This window comes from Bemisia tabaci, chromosome 3 (assembly GCF_918797505.1).
Source record: "Bemisia tabaci chromosome 3, PGI_BMITA_v3".
In the NCBI taxonomy this organism is placed as follows: domain Eukaryota; kingdom Metazoa; phylum Arthropoda; class Insecta; order Hemiptera; family Aleyrodidae; genus Bemisia; species Bemisia tabaci.
In genome coordinates this window covers 20,617,616-20,635,480 of record NC_092795.1, presented here as the reverse complement: position 1 = coordinate 20,635,480, position 17,865 = coordinate 20,617,616, and the positions used below count along the sequence as shown (strand labels likewise).

General features: G+C 40.6%; 1 protein-coding gene across 1 annotated transcript in view; it reads right to left on the bottom strand.

The window, feature by feature from the left end:
- Sesn (Sestrin) overlaps nt 1-17,865 on the bottom strand; it is a 511,698-nt gene that overhangs the window by 6,990 nt on the left and 486,843 nt on the right. Inside the window, exons 5-9 of the mRNA XM_072297982.1 lie at nt 13,473-13,643; nt 6,735-6,917; nt 5,338-5,823; nt 3,948-4,138; nt 136-280 (exon numbers count right to left, since the gene is read on the bottom strand). Of these exons, the coding sequence (XP_072154083.1) occupies nt 136-280; nt 3,948-4,138; nt 5,338-5,823; nt 6,735-6,917; nt 13,473-13,643 (1,176 nt within the window). The remainder of the gene's footprint in view (nt 1-135; nt 281-3,947; nt 4,139-5,337; nt 5,824-6,734; nt 6,918-13,472; nt 13,644-17,865) is intronic.

Sequence of the window (17,865 nt, the reverse complement as noted above, 5' to 3'; positions counted from 1 at the left end):
ATTTGAGGATGGACCCATCTTCAACTCACTCAGCAGTTCAGATTTATTCCAATTCATCAATCAGTAAACGCATGCAATTATTATTGGGAATATTTCACCCAGTCTATTCTATCAGGTTCAGAAATTTTTTTTTACCTTCTCACTATGTTTGAATTCTCTGAGAACTCTGTCATAATCTGCTTTGGTTACTCTTTCGGGAAAACAACATGCAGACTTGATGAACGCTTTAAGAGATCTTTCTAGCAGCTGATTAACTTCACCATAATCATAATCGTCATGTCTGCAATCAGATAAATGTCATATTAGAATACACAAACTACACACATTGCCTTCTATAGGCACTTCCCTGCATAGCCTTCAAAACTATTTAGCTTGTTAAGGTTTCAATTCTTTTTCTACATATTTCTTTTTTGTCTGGATGAATGAAATTGTGAAATTAAGTACATCTTTTTTTGACAAAGCACCAAAATTTCACCAAATGTACATCAGGGCAATCACATTCTTGGGTAAAAAAATCAAATTTATCGAAATATATTTAGACTCCGAAAAAAATTCGTGAAAATCGTAAATTTTCAATTTTTTTCAGATTTTAGCGGTTTTAAAAAAAATGAGGACACATACATTTTTTTTTATTGCCTTAAAATGTAGGTAATATACCCAGTTGTTACCAAAAAAAATTTCAAGCCTTCACGCGTGGTGCGTCCCACCGAAAAAATAGTTTTTTTGGCGCCAAAACGGTCAAAATGGCTCTTTTGGCAACGGTTTACTCGCACGCTATCAAGATAGTAACACTAAAATCTCTAATTTTTGGTTTCAATGTTTCAAGAAGCATGCCCTAGTATCGTCAGAAAAGGTTTCAAGTCGATCGAGTCCTTACGCCCCACGTAAAGTACCGGTTTTTGGCGCCAAAATGGTCAACATTCCTATTTCAGAAGAGGTTACTCGCCGTAGGGTGGCCCTTATTTTTGACTTTACGGAATTTAAAGTGCAGAGCCCTGCAAATGGTTTCATTTGATGAGAAAATAACTGGGAAAAAATAACAATGGAGAAAAAAATATTTTAAAACGCGCCTCAAAGAGCCTAAAGTTCCGAGCGTGGCGTGCGAAGACGCGTTTTTTCGTCATTTTGCGAATTTTTTTTCTCCCGTTGAAATGTTTCTACGGCTTTGAAATTTTTGTAGGTAACATACTTTTTAGAGTACTTTACGAGAAAAATAATGAAATTTACCTCGCCCAATTTAAAATGCCCTTTTTACCTCATCAAAGAGGCCATGTCGTGCGATTTTGCCGATTTTCCCTTACAATCTACCCGCACGGCGCGCGGCGTGTCTTTTTTCCACCTTTAAATTGTTGCTTCGGTTTTGAAATTTTCTGAAGTAGGTATCACATATTTTATAGTAATTCACGAAAAAAATAACAACATTTACCTCGCTACTTTTAAAATACCCCATTTCCCCTTCAAAGTGGCCTCGTTTGGCTGCCAAAACTCGTTCAGGCAAACTGTGCCGGGAGAATGTTTATGAACAATCGACGAAATCGCATGATGTGTGATGGGCGAGGTAAATTTCATTATTTTTCTCGTAAAGTACTCTAAAAAGTATGTTACCTACAAAAATTTCAAAGCCGTAGAAACATTTCAACGGGAGAAAAAAAATTCGCAAAATGACGAAAAAAACGCGTCTTCGCACGCCACGCTCGGAACTTTAGGCTCTTTGAGGCGCGTTTTAAAATATTTTTTTCTCCATTGTTATTTTTTCCCAGTTATTTTCTCATCAAATGAAACCATTTGCAGGGCTCTGCACTTTAAATTCCGTAAAGTCAAAAATAAGGGCCACCCTACGGCGAGTAACCTCTTCTGAAATAGGAATGTTGACCATTTTGGCGCCAAAAACCGGTACTTTACGTGGGGCGTAAGGACTCGATCGACTTGAAACCTTTTCTGACGATACTAGGGCATGCTTCTTGAAACATTGAAACCAAAAATTAGAGATTTTAGTGTTACTATCTTGATAGCGTGCGAGTAAACCGTTGCCAAAAGAGCCATTTTGACCGTTTTGGCGCCAAAAAAACTATTTTTTCGGTGGGACGCACCACGCGTGAAGGCTTGAAATTTTTTTTGGTAACAACTGGGTATATTACCTACATTTTAAGGCAATAAAAAAAAATGTATGTGTCCTCATTTTTTTTAAAACCGCTAAAATCTGAAAAAAATTGAAAATTTACGATTTTCACGAATTTTTTTCGGAGTCTAAATATATTTCGATAAATTTGATTTTTTTACCCAAGAATGTGATTGCCCTGATGTACATTTGGTGAAATTTTGGTGCATTTTCATTGAAAAACGCGGGAGATATGAAATAAAACGTGAAAATACCCCAAAATTCCCCGAAAAATGGGTTTTTCGGGGCTGGAGGGGGGGGTGGTTGGGGTCAGGAGGTTAAAATTGCCCAAATTTGATTTTTCTCATGATTTTTACATTTTTTAGACAAGATGCTGACTTAGAATCACCAACTCAACTGGATGATAGAAATATTGTTTCTCAACTGATAAGTTGATAAAGTTAGGGGATTTTATTACTTTAATATTTGAATCTAAGGTCACACAGCGAAGGAGCTTTCGGTCCATTACATTGCAGATTGCTCGTTTCCAGCAGCAGTAAATGCCTGGACAAGCAGTAGCAGCTCAAAGATCGTTTTCAAGAAACAAAGTCATTCTTGTTTTATGGAACTTCCTTCTAAAAACCTCTTCAATTATCAATTTATTGGATTCAAAACTATTTAGATTTTACAACTGATCTGAATACAATGAAGATTTTTAGGGCTGCGAATTACAGCCATACAATCTTTCGATATTAAGTTCTTAGGCCAGAATTTTGAGATGCTATTTGATTTTGATTATTGCTTTCTTTAGGCTACGTTTGTGTCTCTGTATGATTGCAGCTTAGGAAAATAAAAATCATCCTTTCTGTTTTCTCGAACATCATTCGAAAAGTTTGATTGGAACAGACCATTCTTGCAAAAATTAAAGCACCGGAGATTAAACTTAATCATCAAAATTTCAAGAAAAATACATTTGACTTATATGTGTTGATAATCAACAGTAAAATCAGTAAATTTACAGACTCAGAGAGGATGGAGCATTGATTGGTAGTGCAAAATTACTGTCTTGAGGGCACTTGAAATAATTAAAAAATATTAATAAGGAAAAAGAAAAAAACTTGGGAGTTACATTTCAAAATTGTTAGGTGTCTACCGAGTTCTGCATAAAATTTTGATAAGACCTTCACTATAAACTGAGGTATTTCTTTTCTAACCTTGTCTACTGGGTCCATTAAGTCAGTAAAGGTGTAGGTACCTGCAAGAGGGTTAAGGACCAAAAACTGGATAATGGGTCAGTTGTGCTGGTCACAGAATTGTGTTTTGACGCTTGATTCTACTAGATTAGCTAAAAATATTATGATCTGCCCAAACCCTGACTTTCTACGTTCAATATTAACCGAGATGTTGTCCTTTGAAGAGTCGGGTTTTTGATGTCACCAACCGCGGTGGTGACACCCTTGGTTTCTTCCACCTTGGTTCTATCAGTCAGGGAGACACAAAATAGCACTGGTTACTCTACACGAAACGCGGATGAAAGCAAGGTGGAAGAAAGCAAGGGTGTCACTACCATGGTGGATGACGTCAAAAACCCAACTTCTCAAAGGGCGATATCTCGATTAATATTGGACGTAGAAAGTTGCGGTTGGGACAGATCTTAATATTTTTAGCTGATCTACAAAAATCAAGCATAATAACGCAATCTATGACTAGCGCAACTGATCCATTATAATTTCATAGGCTGGCTAAGCATGACTAATGCTTCACTGCAATGTCACTGCTGGCTTGGGAAATATTCTGACATGCCTCCTATGCGCATGGTTAGGGAAATGCTTTCACTGAGGACACATACCTGATACCATACATGCACTGAATGTAGTTCCATATGGCCCTCCTGAATCTTGACGTATCAACATCTGTTCGTCCGCCCATAGTGTAATAAGTTAGGTTGTATGCTACTTTAAACTTATCGTCTAGTAGGTTTCCTACTTCATTGTAAAGCCTATTTACTAAAGAGTATCCATGGTCATCCCAAGAATAATCCTGCAACAGTAAAAAAAAAAAAGAAAATGGTTATTAATTGACAGTTAGACAGTTAGGAAATATACCATAACCTGAATAATTAGCTAGAAAAGTCATCAATTTATATTAGTTAGAGGCAATGCCCATCATTATTAAAATTAGAAAGACAAGATCATGGTTTTGTCGTACATTTATCAAAGAGATTGCAGAGATGCAGAAAATTCTTGGCCTGTTATCTTTCCAACTATATTGAGAGCTCCTCTTTGGAGAACTCCCCCCCCCCCCCCCCCTTCACTCTAAATGCTCAGAGAGACCTAGGATTTTTTGACACACGATTTTGCTCAATGATTTTCACTGATGTCAGTGAATTTAAACTAAAATGAGATTGATGTTCAAAAATGGGGCAAATGGGATCAACCTCAGATAATGCTAGAATATAGTGATCGAGAATGATTATTACTCCACTGATTTTCAAGAATGAAGAATCCAGCAAATGAATGTTTATAATTTCGTGAAAAATAAGGGATTTCCTCACATTTATTTTCTTTTAATTTTTCAGAAGTACATCTTTTCGAGATTTCACCATAATATGTACTACTTAGTTCAGTACCACAGAGGAGGCAAACAGAAAATATTTTGGTTTCTACAGTACACATACAGCATCATGTAAAATTCTGCTGTAGGTATAAAAAGACAATTTAGTGATCTTTTGCTGACCTTTGTTGACTTGTACTATCTGACAATAACACTCAAACAGCGCCACTTCTTCAGCTATTACCTACTTCAGACAAACGCACTTTCTTGAATTTGCCTCCCAACATTAAAAGATTAGAAGGTAGAACACATATACAAGATACATGTTGTCAAATTTTGACGTCAAAATAACCAAAAATATGAGCCAAAGAACGGTAGAAATGGAAAATAGGCTCCAGTCAGTTCCATTGTTTGATGCATAGGTTTCTTTGATAAAATCATTTGGGTTAAAAATTATAAAATATTCTCTTAAAATGAGCATCACTTGCTTAGCGATCCAATTTTTTATTAATGTCACCAAACTATTATTGTTTTTTTAAATAGGTACCAGAATTGACTTTGAGATGGACAGGATGGATGATAGATTTAGATTACCCAACTCCTATCTTTTAGTTCAGTTGTATTTTACTGTTGGAGTAGGAGCAAATTGAAATGATTGTAAATATTGTAGAAAAAAAGAATGTTACCTGAACTCGAAAGGTAGGAATCTCAGAGACTTCGCCACGTTTGGCAAAATCTTGATAAACAAAAGCAGGATCATCTACGAAATGTTGGATACCAGGTTGGACGGCAGGAGTATCAGAGGGTAAAGCCATGGCTAATTCTACACTTTGCGATTCTACTCTCTCAAAGCGTTTGGCACGCTCCTCAGCTGAGAATTCTTGAGCTCGCTCCGAAAGGGTTTTCATTCGCTCCATGAGGGTTTCAACTCCTACTTCTGCTTCGCTCCATCCATCTCTAACTTGTTTAGATCTAGGACTTGAAGATAAAACTTTATTATTACTAGCTTCGACTGGACTTGCTTTTGTTTTTTCTGCATTCATTTGACGATCTGCTTCTTCGCTAATTCCGCAACCAAATACAAAACTGCACAGAGAATGAAAATGAGTGAGCAGGACGATAGCATGAACTACCTCTGCTAGAGACCAACTATCAGCGCCTTTGGTGAGTTTCTGGAAAAAAAGGAAAATAATCATGATAAGATTTAAAATCTACAAGGTTTTATAGTAGACTAAAATTCACCAAAAAGGCATTTGCTAGGTGTTTTTCTCATCATTTAATTTTATTGTATTTTTTTTTAGTAAATGCAATAATCTAAGAAAAAAAAAACTTCATTTCTTGAGAAAGTTACAAATTATATTTTATTTCTTGTATTTTTAAAATTAGTTTAAAGTTCTTTAGCTAGGGTCAGCGAACAACTGATGTCAGCCAAGGAACACTATAAACTTTAAAATGCAGTTCCTTTTCTTATGTTTTTGAAGAGGATTGAAGATCTTTTACTTGAGCTTCCCTTCAAATGACATAACCAAACATAGAGGATTGAAGTTGTTCAAGGTTCGAGGTCGACACGGTTTTCATTTTAGGAAAAAAGACAATTTTTCAAAGGACTTTCCCAAAAACATTTTATTTTGTCCAAAGCTCTACGAATATAATTAAAATTTTGATTCCTTTAACGGTACCACAGTTAATAATGATTGAAAAAAGAGAAAAGAGGGACAAAAAAAAATTTCAGTTGTTCCGGGACTTTTGCTGCACCCTGTAATCAAAATAACAACTACAGGGCACTTGAAATACAAGGACTTGAGAGAGATATGATTTCCTGTTACTTATAGACCACAGGTACTTTAATAAGATAATACCTGCTTTAAGTTTAAACACCTCCCAGACTACTTCAGAGAGACAATGATAAAAGGTTTTCAAAATAAAATACTTGAGCTGCCACTGGAAAGGAGTAAAAAAAAAAAATTTAACTGGATCTTCCGTGGGATTGGTGGGTATCTGAATTCAACTATGCTGGTAAATTAAGAGAAAAAAAGGGAAGGAGGTAAGTAAAAAGGATTTACTACTGTTTTTGGTAACTTACTTCAATATGAGATTTGTTTATAAGCCACGGCCTATGAGCGAGAATCTTATTGATTTCATATAAATCTCGCAATTTCTTTGGAATCTGATTAAGACCTTTCAGCCAAGACTGATCACCGCCTTGCAGCACAAACTCTTGTTTTTGTTGGTTGATCAAATAACTACACTGGTGTCTCCCAGCAGCCTGCAAAAAACAGAAGAACAAAATGTGGTTAAATAAAAATTGTGCACACACCAAATGAGTACGTTGATGAGAAAAGACACATTTTGGTAAAATTCCCTGACAAATGAAGATAATAGAATCTAAAAGCTTTTAGACGTTGTCAAATTTCCTTCAATAACATATTGATTTTCAGGGCAATTTGTGAATATTTTCCTTCCAATTTTTCTGATACTTTTTTTTTGCAATTTCACCTACAGTTTCTGAAAATTTCAAGGAGAAATATTCATAACTTTCCCTAAATATAACCATTTTATCGATGGAAAATTGGCAACACTCACATTTTCATACGGCGTTATTCCTTAGCAATTGCTGGATGTAGGATCTCCGGGCGTAGGAATTGACCTCTCCTGAGAGAGTGTCGAGGCGAGATCTGAATAGAAAGCTCGAGTGAATTCTGTCGTACTAAGGAAAAACACCGCATGAACCTTCAGGCGTTGCCAAATTTCCTTTGATAAAACACGAATTTCCTGGTAAACATGTAAATAGTTTTTTTTCCAATTTTTCTGATACCGTAGCTCGCAATGGAGATGTTGCATGTGTGAGGGATTTGCGATTTGACTGCTGTTTCTTATGTAAAAGTTCGGGAGAAACACGATGGTGACATTGGTTCTCTCTGAAATCATCTCCCAAGCTTAAAAAAAGCTCTCTAAGTGAGGCCAAAATGGAGGGGATATCCCGCCCTACCCTGAGAGTTCACCTCTACATCAAAACAAACTCTCCATGCAAAAATAGGGAGCAATTACATTGGCAGGGTTGCCGTGTTTTCAGTTTTGGAGTCCCCAAATGAAGTGGCAGCCCTGTCAATGTATTTGCTCCCTATCTTTGCATGGAGAGTTTGTTTTGATGTAGAGGTGGACTCTCAGGGTAGGGCGGGATATCCCCTCCATTTTGACCTCAACTTGAGAGCTTTTTTCGAGCTTGACAGTTGATCTCAGAGAAAACCAGTGGCACCATCGTGTTTCTCGCGAACTTTTACATAAGAAACAACAGTCAAATCGCAAATCCCTCACACATGCAACATCTCCATTTCACAGAAAAGTCCTGACAATTTCAAGGGAAAATATTTATGCCTTTCCTCAATAATGAACATTTTATCTGAGTAAATTTGGCAACTATCGAATGCTCATACGGCGTTTTTCCTTAGCACGGCAGAATTCACCTGTCATCACTACTACGCCTCCGCCGCGCCACAGTAGCGGACCTCCCTGGCGGCTGAAACGAGGCCCTCGCACTCGCTCCCCTCGCCCTCACGCATCCCCTGACCCCGCGCACTGTGGTCCCTTTCGCTTTCATCCCTTCGCTTCCTGCTTTCCCCTCGCCACGGCGCGGCGCCCGCTGACTCCCGAGCAGGGATTCTGTGCAGAAACAAAGGCCCCTTTCACTCGAGGGATTCTTATTTCCCGGCCCCAACCCCTCTCAACGTTCGAGTCGTTACGAGCTGCCGCGCCGTGAAATTCTCCCGCGACCTTGAGAGCGCCTCTTCAAACCCGGCCCCGCTCGGAAAATGTCCTCTGACGCCGAGTGCGAACAGCGCGTGACCTTTGACATTCATCCTGAAACGCCTGACGGAAATGACATGCCGCGGCGGGAAAGGGCATTCTCGCGAGCGCTAACGATTTCGTTAACGGATGATGCACAGCGAGTGACAGGGTTGACAGGCTTGCTCGGGGTTTCGAATTTCCTCGACTTTTCGCACGGAAAACTCTTGAAAAAAAACTATGACAAATGTCAACCCCTAAGCCTCTAGGCCTTTTAACGAAGGCCATTCATAAGGTCAAAAGTGAATAGGCATGATGAGAGAATCCTTTTGTGGCTAGTCGAGAGGCAAAAATCTATAAAGTTGGCGAAAATAATTAATTTTAATTTATTCTGGTTAAAAGCAAAGATCTAATCTCGAGGACGGCTCCGATGCGCAAGATATTTGGCATGAAGTGTCTCTAGGAATATTGCTTTCAAAATAAGAAACGCTTGGCTAGATCCTGAGTGACGTCATCAAATGACGTGTAAAACAGTCGCCGAATCTCAACTAGCTGCCATTTCCTGCACTCCCCTCTACTGGGCGATAGAATCGTGCTAAAATTTTCAGAAATTTAGCCTTACGCTAAAGCGACAAATACACCCGCGAGTTACAAGCGCTCGTTGAAAGTGAAATACCGAGATACCAATCGGAAACTAGGATTTTGATCGCTCGATGCCGAGCTACCGAAATCCCAGTTTCCTACCGGTGTTTCACTTTCAACAAGCGCTTGTAACTCGCAGGTGTTTCTGGGCCTTAATCCGCGGTACTGGCGAATCGTTGAGCCCGCTATAACTATCGAAATATATATCAGAAAGTTTCGGAACGAATGTTACGCCGAGAGGGACGCGGAAAAAAAATGACCGATTCGACTTCGATCCACACCAAGCTCCAGAGAAAACCTTTTAAAAACATCAAAACACCCGAAGAAGTTCAGAGAAAATACGAAGTTGAGAGAGAAAGCGGCACTCTGCTCGATGGAAAAAGATCGATCCATTCGACTCCGATCTTCGCGAGGAAAGTTCCCCGAATGTATCGACGAAGAATCGGAAAGATATCGACCTATCGAACAACTCGATCGAGCGCGGAGCTGAGGAGCGTTTCACGGTTGGCCGGCGTCGCCCATCACCGGAGCCGCTATAATTGGAGCGACACATTGTTTGACTTTTTATCCAAATTTCGACGTCTGGGGTGACTAGAGCGGAAGAGATGATTCCGAATACGCAATTCGGCCACTGGTGATGACCACCCCCCCCCCCCTCGCCCCCCGTCGAGGTTCACGTCTTTCCCCGCCACCCACCGGGTCCCTCCCTCTCACCTTCTGCTGCGGAAAGTAATCGAAAGTCGTTTCGCCTCCCTCGCCGGATATTTACCAATTTATAGCGGCTAAAAATAGACGCGCTGATCGGGGAACTGCACCGGAAAATGGAATAGAGATCCTCTAACTCTACGCTGTCGTGCTGCGGAAAAACGCTGTATGAGCTTCCAAAATTTGCCGCATATCTTCCGATAAAATACTAGATTTACTTGGAAATTCGTGGATATATATTTTTTTTTTCAATTTTTCCGACAATTTTGTTCGCAATTTATTCTAAAATATCTGAGAATTCCGAGGAAAAATAAGCCTAACTTTCCTAAGAAATCAATATTTTTACGGGAAGAGTTTGGCAACATTGGGATGATTATACGTCGTTTTTCCTCGGCACAGCAGCACGGTTCGGGAGACTTCGGTCACAGAGACTGCTTGCTTGAACCGGTCAGTTGGTGAGCTGGAATTCGACGGGGAAAATTGACTCGGGTATCATCTGAGCGGCTATCTGAAGAGTTCAGGGCAAGGAATTCACCAACTTTTTATGAAAAAGCGCATGAAAACTTCAGAGATCCAGACAACCTCAACCTCGGGTCTCACTTACGAGGTTTTTTTTCTCATAGAGTACATAGAGTCGTAATGTAATTGGGAGAGCTAGCGCCACTTTTAAGCATTTTCCATGTCCCGAATTCCGAGACTCCTGTGTGACGCCGGGTCACTTTTTCGATACATAATCGATTGTTTGCGATACACGGGTACCCGGCTATCCGATGACAACAACAACAACAACAACAACAACAACAACAACAAAGGAGATAGGAATTACCATGTATTCCACACCGCCATTTTGGATCGAAAATGTATCGAAAAAGCGACCCGAACTCGGCGCACACCGGGTTCGGAATTCGTCGAGCAGAACATGGCGCCAGCTCTCCCATTTACATTACGACTCTATGTACTCTATGTTTTTTCTCCGCGCAAAATGCTCGTAGGAAAAGGAACACTCTTCTACGTTCCGGTATTTGAAGCTGGATTTTGGGTTTTTGTGCATTGCGATTCCTTCATAAGTAGATGGTCACATTTGGAGCACTGGAAAAAAAAAACACATTGGATCTAGAGTCCAGACTCTTGAAAACATTGACAAGAAAAAACACTCTTGATTCAATCGGATTTTTGCTTGAATCAAAACGAAATCCGCTTTAATTAAAAGGCTTGCTTCTTGAGTTAAGCTGGATGCTGATTGAATCAAGAATACTTTTTCTTGTCCATGTTTTTAAGAGTCTGGACTCTAGATCCAATGTGTTTTTTCATCCAGTGAAAGAGGTTGTTCCAAAAACGCCGATTTTGCCCCCCCCCCCCCCCCCCCCTGGATTTGGCCCAAACTTTGCTCAGATGTTGTACTAAGTGTCCCCGATGCTTGAGCAAAATTTCAGCCCCCTCGGATAATTAGGGGGGAGCCATCCCTAATTATCCGAGGGGGCTGAAATTTTGCTCAAGCATCGGGGACACTTAGTACAACATCTGAGCAAAGTTTGGGCCAAATCCAGGGGGGGGGGGGGCGGCCAAAATCGGCGTTTTTGGAACAACCTCTTTATCTGAAAGTGAGGACACAGCGAACTTTGCGAGTGGCAAGAATCAGGGGCCGGAGGACGACGTCCAGATTCGGTGTCGTTGGAGCGACGACGACGCGACGAAGACGTGACAATGAACCGTCCTGAGCTAAAACCGAGCAACTTCAAAGGAAATCCGGAGCGAGTACGCGTTTTTTGGGGCGCGATGGGCCGAAAACAAGAGGCACAGACCGCGCCCGCGCTCAACTTTCACCGACGTTTCCCATCACTCATCGCTTCATCCATCTCTGAGTTGAGCTTGCGAGCTCGATCTAAATTGTCGTTTGCGGAGTAGGAGGCTCAAAATGTAATTTTTTTTTGAATATTTTTACGTTTTTAGATACATTGGAAAGAAAAAACACATTGGATCCAGAGTCCAGACTCTTAAAAACATCGACAAGAAAAAATACTCTTGATTCAATCTGATTTAAGCTTAAATCAAGAACCAAGCCTCTTAATTTGAGCGGATTTCCTTTTGATTTAAGCTTAAATCTGATTGAATCACGAGCCCTTTTTCTTGTCGATGTTTTCAAGAGTCTGGACTCTAGATCCAATGTGTGTTTTTTTCCCAGTGTAGCATCTTAGTATTTCGAGATTTGGTAATATTAAGATAAAATGTTTGAAATTTGGCGTTTTAATAGGAATTAATTCCCCAAAATTGCCGTGCGTATGTTGAGTGCGAGGAGGAGGAGTCAACATTTTGATGAAAAACTTACACACCCAAGAAAAAAAAAATGAGTAGAATTGAACGAAAGCGGATCGGCCTCGAAAAATATTATGCTCATGAAAGTGTTGGGCCTTTTCACTGTTGCTTATTGGTTTGCACCTTTCTTTTGTACAAAAATGATAGGGTAGAAAATTATTTTTCAAGAGTTTTGAGCGAGACGATTTAGTACTACGGATAGGATAGGAGAAACGAGCGTAATTAAGTAAGATAAGAAGCGATAGTCTTTCTTGATGCTGAATGAATTCGAATGAGATTCACAAAATTTCAGGAACAGAAAAATTGGCGCAACCAAGTTGAAATTTACAAGACGATTTAAAAGAGAAAAAAATAGATAGTCCCAAGCCCCAAGGTTAGAATTAACGTTCCATTAGAAACAAGCATGTTTCAATTCAACGGTTCATCACTCAGCTGGACGAACCCTCCCTTCTGGTATGGCTCAATTCCTATGTGACAGGGATCTATTTCGGTAAATTGCGTCATCTGCCGGATAACTTGGGATGATCTTCCTGTGACTTCCTCCATTTGAAACTCGAGTTCTTAATTAATGTTAACAAGGCTGGCGGCTGTCCTAATTGCTCCCTGTCGGGACAGAGCCCTTTAGAGGGGCCCCGATTTCATCAACTGGGGTTGCATTCTGTTGCGGACGGAGGAGGGCTGGGGGAGTTTAAAAAACTCAAAATAGACTCGCCTACACAATTCAGGAATTAAGGAGGAAAGACAGATATGGATGGATTTCTCTTTTACCAAATTGTTATACTTATTTCAGTATCTCTTTATTTCCAGGAGCACAAGTGTTGAGTTCGATTTCCTTAGGTATTTAGTTTGTAAATAGCGCAGGTAACTAGCAATCGCGGAAAATTTGCAAGACAGTAGCACCTACGTAAAGGCACACTCACTCGCATGACTGTGTAGTGAAAACAGTGTCCTTAGTTGGGTTTTGGTCTGATAGGCAACTAAACTAACTGCGAGACAAACCGTAAAGTATCATGGAAAATGAAGGCGCTATAATCCGAGTTTGTGATTTCAAAGGCTATTGCTAACCTAACTTCGTTTATAGGTATGCGCATTATTGCAGTTAATTGAGACAACGCACGTAAGCCGCTTGTAAACTGCCGGCGATAACGGATTACCTGCGATAGATTTGAGTCATGCAGTTCTGCGGAACATACATACTAAGTTTTGAGTACATGATCTGATAGAATTAATTTTTTGAATCGAGGCGTTGGTACATTGCAGAATTCGGGAACAGTTTAATACAGTTAATTTGTGCCAGTAGATAACTGAGCGAGTCTCAGGTAAAAAAAGGGGGGTAAGGCGAGAGAATCATTTGTAAAAACGAGATGAATTTACTCACCATAATAGCGATAAAGTGTCTATAGTCGAAAGGTAAGGGTCCGTCCCCCCGGAGAATGTAATGATGCGTCCTTAAAAACATCTCTAGGTAGGCGGGATGAAGGCCCATCACTTGGCTCACATGATCGGGCCTATTGTTTTGGAGGAATGCCTCCACCAATAGGCCGTGGGTCTGCAACAAACAGAAAAAAACATATTTTTAGAAAATATAACACTGGTGTTCTAAGAAAAGAAATAGTACAAAGATCCTTCTGCTCCTATTCTGTATTTTTAGAGAAACACGTGAAAAGTTCTGTTGGGCACAGGCCCGATGTTTTCGACGCAGGGATTACAGCTGTCAGGTTTTTTTCTGGAACTGTAGCTCTTAATGGAACAGAAGAAAAAACAGGTATACTGGAAGTGGCATGGACAATCCAGGGTTTGGAGCACTCAAATACAAAAAAATTAACATTCCGCGATTTGCACGACCAAAATGCAAAACACTGTCTGGTTATTATATGCAATATTCATGGGGAACAAATTCTATGATATTTCCGTAGTTTTCCAACATGATTTTAAACACAAGAGAGAAAACTTGATGATTCCATGAAGCAAATCTATAATTTTTCGCGAATTCCATTACGTGTCACCGGACTTTCCCCCGTGCCAAAAAATTCCTGATAATATTAAGTGTTGGAGCATATACCCCCAAAAAATCCAATCGATATGAGCAAAGAGTGAAATCCGCTAAAAGCATAGATAACTAACAGAAGATTCCACTTCGCACTCAATTCACTCCTAATTTTAGGGGATGAAATGAACTCCAAATTTCATACCGAGACTACCAATGGTGTACCAATATCCATAAGCGGCTATTTATGCAGCAATCCCAGGATAAACTGGACGTATTTATGCTAAAAGGAACTATGTCACACGCAATCCCCATGCACATAGTTCCTTTTAGCATAAATACGCTCGATTGCGCCCCGATAGGTCGATCGTTTCTACACTCGTAGAGGAGCGATGTGCGATTCTAGGTTGCCCTAGTGCAGAACGGTAATGGTTGTGCGAAGACCTTGAGTCACCCATCAATCGGGTTATAAACGTGCGCCGAAAGTCGTAAAATTTCGGGAACTATTATACCGGTCAACGCACCGTACCAAACCGCAGACTCGCGACGACGCGCACGCTTGCCGAATTGTCCTCGAAATAAGCCATTTACTCCGAGCAATTAAATGTAAAGTGTGTACTCAATACCCTGCCATTCGGCAACAGGGGCGTAGAATAGGAGCTGATTTTTTTATACTTTCATCTTTCACTTGACGCCGGAAAAGAGGACTTTTCAAAGTTTCTAGCGAGCGGTCTACCCGAAGGGCAACGGGAAAAATCGGACGAAATGATGACTATTAAATGGACCGAGCTCATTAGTAAGGAACCAACCCACATTAAGTTGAAACTGAGAAAAAGAGGTTTGAAGTCTTATTCCTGATACGGCTTAATGAAAAAAATGAACTTCAACCCCTTTTATCACAATTTTTTTGTTTGTTTATAGACGTTCAGTTTTCGGCAGGAGAAAATATACGGCTACTGAAACTCAATAACATTCCTAACTCCATTTTTTGGAAAATATGGGTTGGTTCCTTTCTGATAAACTCGGTCCAAATGTTGGGCGAGCACTTTCCAGGCGAATTCTTGCAAATTAGGTTCGGTGCCAAATGGCTCTAGTTTTTGGTCACCAGTCATCACTCGGCGTATCAACTTCCGGAAGTTACTTTTAAACCATAGGAAAAATACCAGTGCGGGGTTTGTAAAATATACTGTCTGGTCGTTTCCTCGTCCTGCTGACGGTTTTATCAGGGCACTGAAACGTGAATGGGTCCAGGCTGAAACCTAACGCTTGACGCGTCGGTTCGGTGCTCGGATCTCGCGTGTCGGGGCTCATCGGAAAGCGGACGCGTTGAATTTCGGCGTCGGTGTCGGGCGATTCACATGCATTCGGGTTCGCGAGTGCATCATGCCATCGCCATCGCGCTTGCGATGGCGGAATAATCGCGCGAGGCCACTAATTTATTGTTCTTTCCTAGCCGGCTCCGGCTCCGGCTCGGACGCTTTAATAACCGGCGCCGGTGCCAGATAGCGCCACCGGCGAACCCAGATACTGCCGCGGGGATCAGGGTGACAGAGCTCATGAAATTTTAAAATTTCAAAATTTTGGGGGTGCACTGGAAAAAAAACCAGATTGGGTGTAGAGTCCAGACTCTTGAAAACATTGACAAGAAAATGGACTCTTGATTCAATCAGATTTAAGCTTAAATCAAAAGGAAATCCACTCAAATTAAGAGGCTTGGTTCTCGATTTAAGCTTACATCTGATTGAATCAAGAGTATTTTTTCTTGTCGATGTTTTTAAGAGTCTCGACTCTAGATCCAATGTGTTTTTTTTTTTTTTTTTTTTTTTTTTTTTTTTTTTTTTTTTTTTTTTTCCGGCGAGGGCTAGGAGAGAAAACTGTACAGGGACAGAAGGAAAACCCTGAAGTCGTAAAATATGAAGCGTTTTCTTTGGAATACTTCACGTATCTTCCTGACATTTCTCGACTTAACCTACAGACAAAAAGAGAGAAATTTTGATTTTTCCAATTTTTCCCGGTAGCTTCTCAATCGAATATGATTTAGGGGTGATTTTGTTAATTTTTTAAGACACTCTCGATTAGCCTCAAAACTAAAAATAAAATTTTTACTTTCTTGGAGTTTACCCCTGCTTTGGCCACTTGAGCTCGAAAGACATCTGGGTTCCCGCACTTTTCCTTAAGTTAGTAGGGTCGTTTTGTTGCCTTGCCCAAAATTCCTTGTCTATCCGATTCGTGGTTCAGTACTCGATGCCTTTGGCGTACGAAGGACAATGAAAATTTGACAACAGTGGTTCTCGATGTGCTCGAGCTTTGTACGTAATCATTCTGCCGTGCCAAACGAAAAACGCCATATATGAACACGTTATATTTGCCACGTTGCCAAAGTTCCTCTGAATAATAGCAAACATTTTCCATTTAGACAGACAGGGTAACAAATGTTTTGGATGAACCTAGGAATCAAAATTCCTCGACTTTTCGAGGATTTTGATTCCTAGGTTCTCTGAAGTTTTATTTTTCAAGAAAAATTCTATCACTAGAAATTTACGAAATCGCTTGAAATTTTAAAAAAAAATGCGATGTTTTGGCTGATAGAGCTAATTTCAAGGTTTCTCAGGAGAAATTACTGATTCTTCCGGTGTTTTCCTCACTTATTAAGAACTAAACCTGACAGAGGAATTTTTCTTGGACGTTTTTCCGAATAATCATGCACGATATACGACCTGGCATGGGCGAAAATCACGAGGACATACATCCATGCCTCCAAAAAAATTCGACGTTCAGCAGTAAAATCCATTGACGTATCGAGAACTTATCATCCTGACACACTAACTTTTCCTTAAAATTTTTCCAAATGATTATGCACGAAATACGACCTGGAATGGGCGAAAATCACGAGGAAAAATATCCATGCCTCCAAAAGAATTCGACGTTCTGCAGTAAAATTCACTGACGTATCGAGAACTCATCATCCTGACACACTTACTTTTCCTTAAAATTTTCCCGAATAATTTCACGCGAAACACGACCTGGCACAGGTGAAAATCACGAGGAAAGATATCCATGTCCCCGGGCGAAAAAATAAATATTTAACGAGAGGGAATACTCGGCAAGATCGGGCGTCCCATAGGTGGTTCTGTCGGCGGGGACGGGTGGATGGGAGCCGCGGCGGTGATTAATGGGGTTTTTGTTTGTGCTTAAATTAACGATGATCAACGTCCAGATAGGAGTGAGTTACGGGCGCCGCGGCCGGCGTGGCGGGCGTCGGGCACCCGGTCCGCTGATTAACTCCGCGGCCTCGCCGACCGGGCACGCATAATCCCGCTTAATTATTGTGATGGGCACCGGAATCGGGAGTCGTACCCCGGGCAGCACCGTCCGGAAACGCCGGCCCCCTCCCCGCCCCCGCTAATTCGGGGGTGCCCTGAAATTTCGACGCCGCCCGGAGAGGAAACCGAGGTTCCTGCCGTGAGAAACTCGAGTGCCGACACTCCGGCTCGACGAGGTTCGACGGACGCCGACAGGATTTTTCGTATTTCCCCTCGCGTCGGCGGCCGGTGTCGCCTTAATAAAATACAAATAATCTCTTGGTGAATTCTGTAATTTTGTAATTTTCCCCTCTAACTGTACATCTCATGTAATTCCAATATTCACTAATTTTACTCTCTTATTCTTACCCTTAAAGTTTCCCAAAAGTGCTTGTAAAATGTTATAGTTCAAAAAAATTGTATAAAGTCCAACTTTATGGACTGATCATTCTATTGTAAATACCATAACATGTATTTTGCAA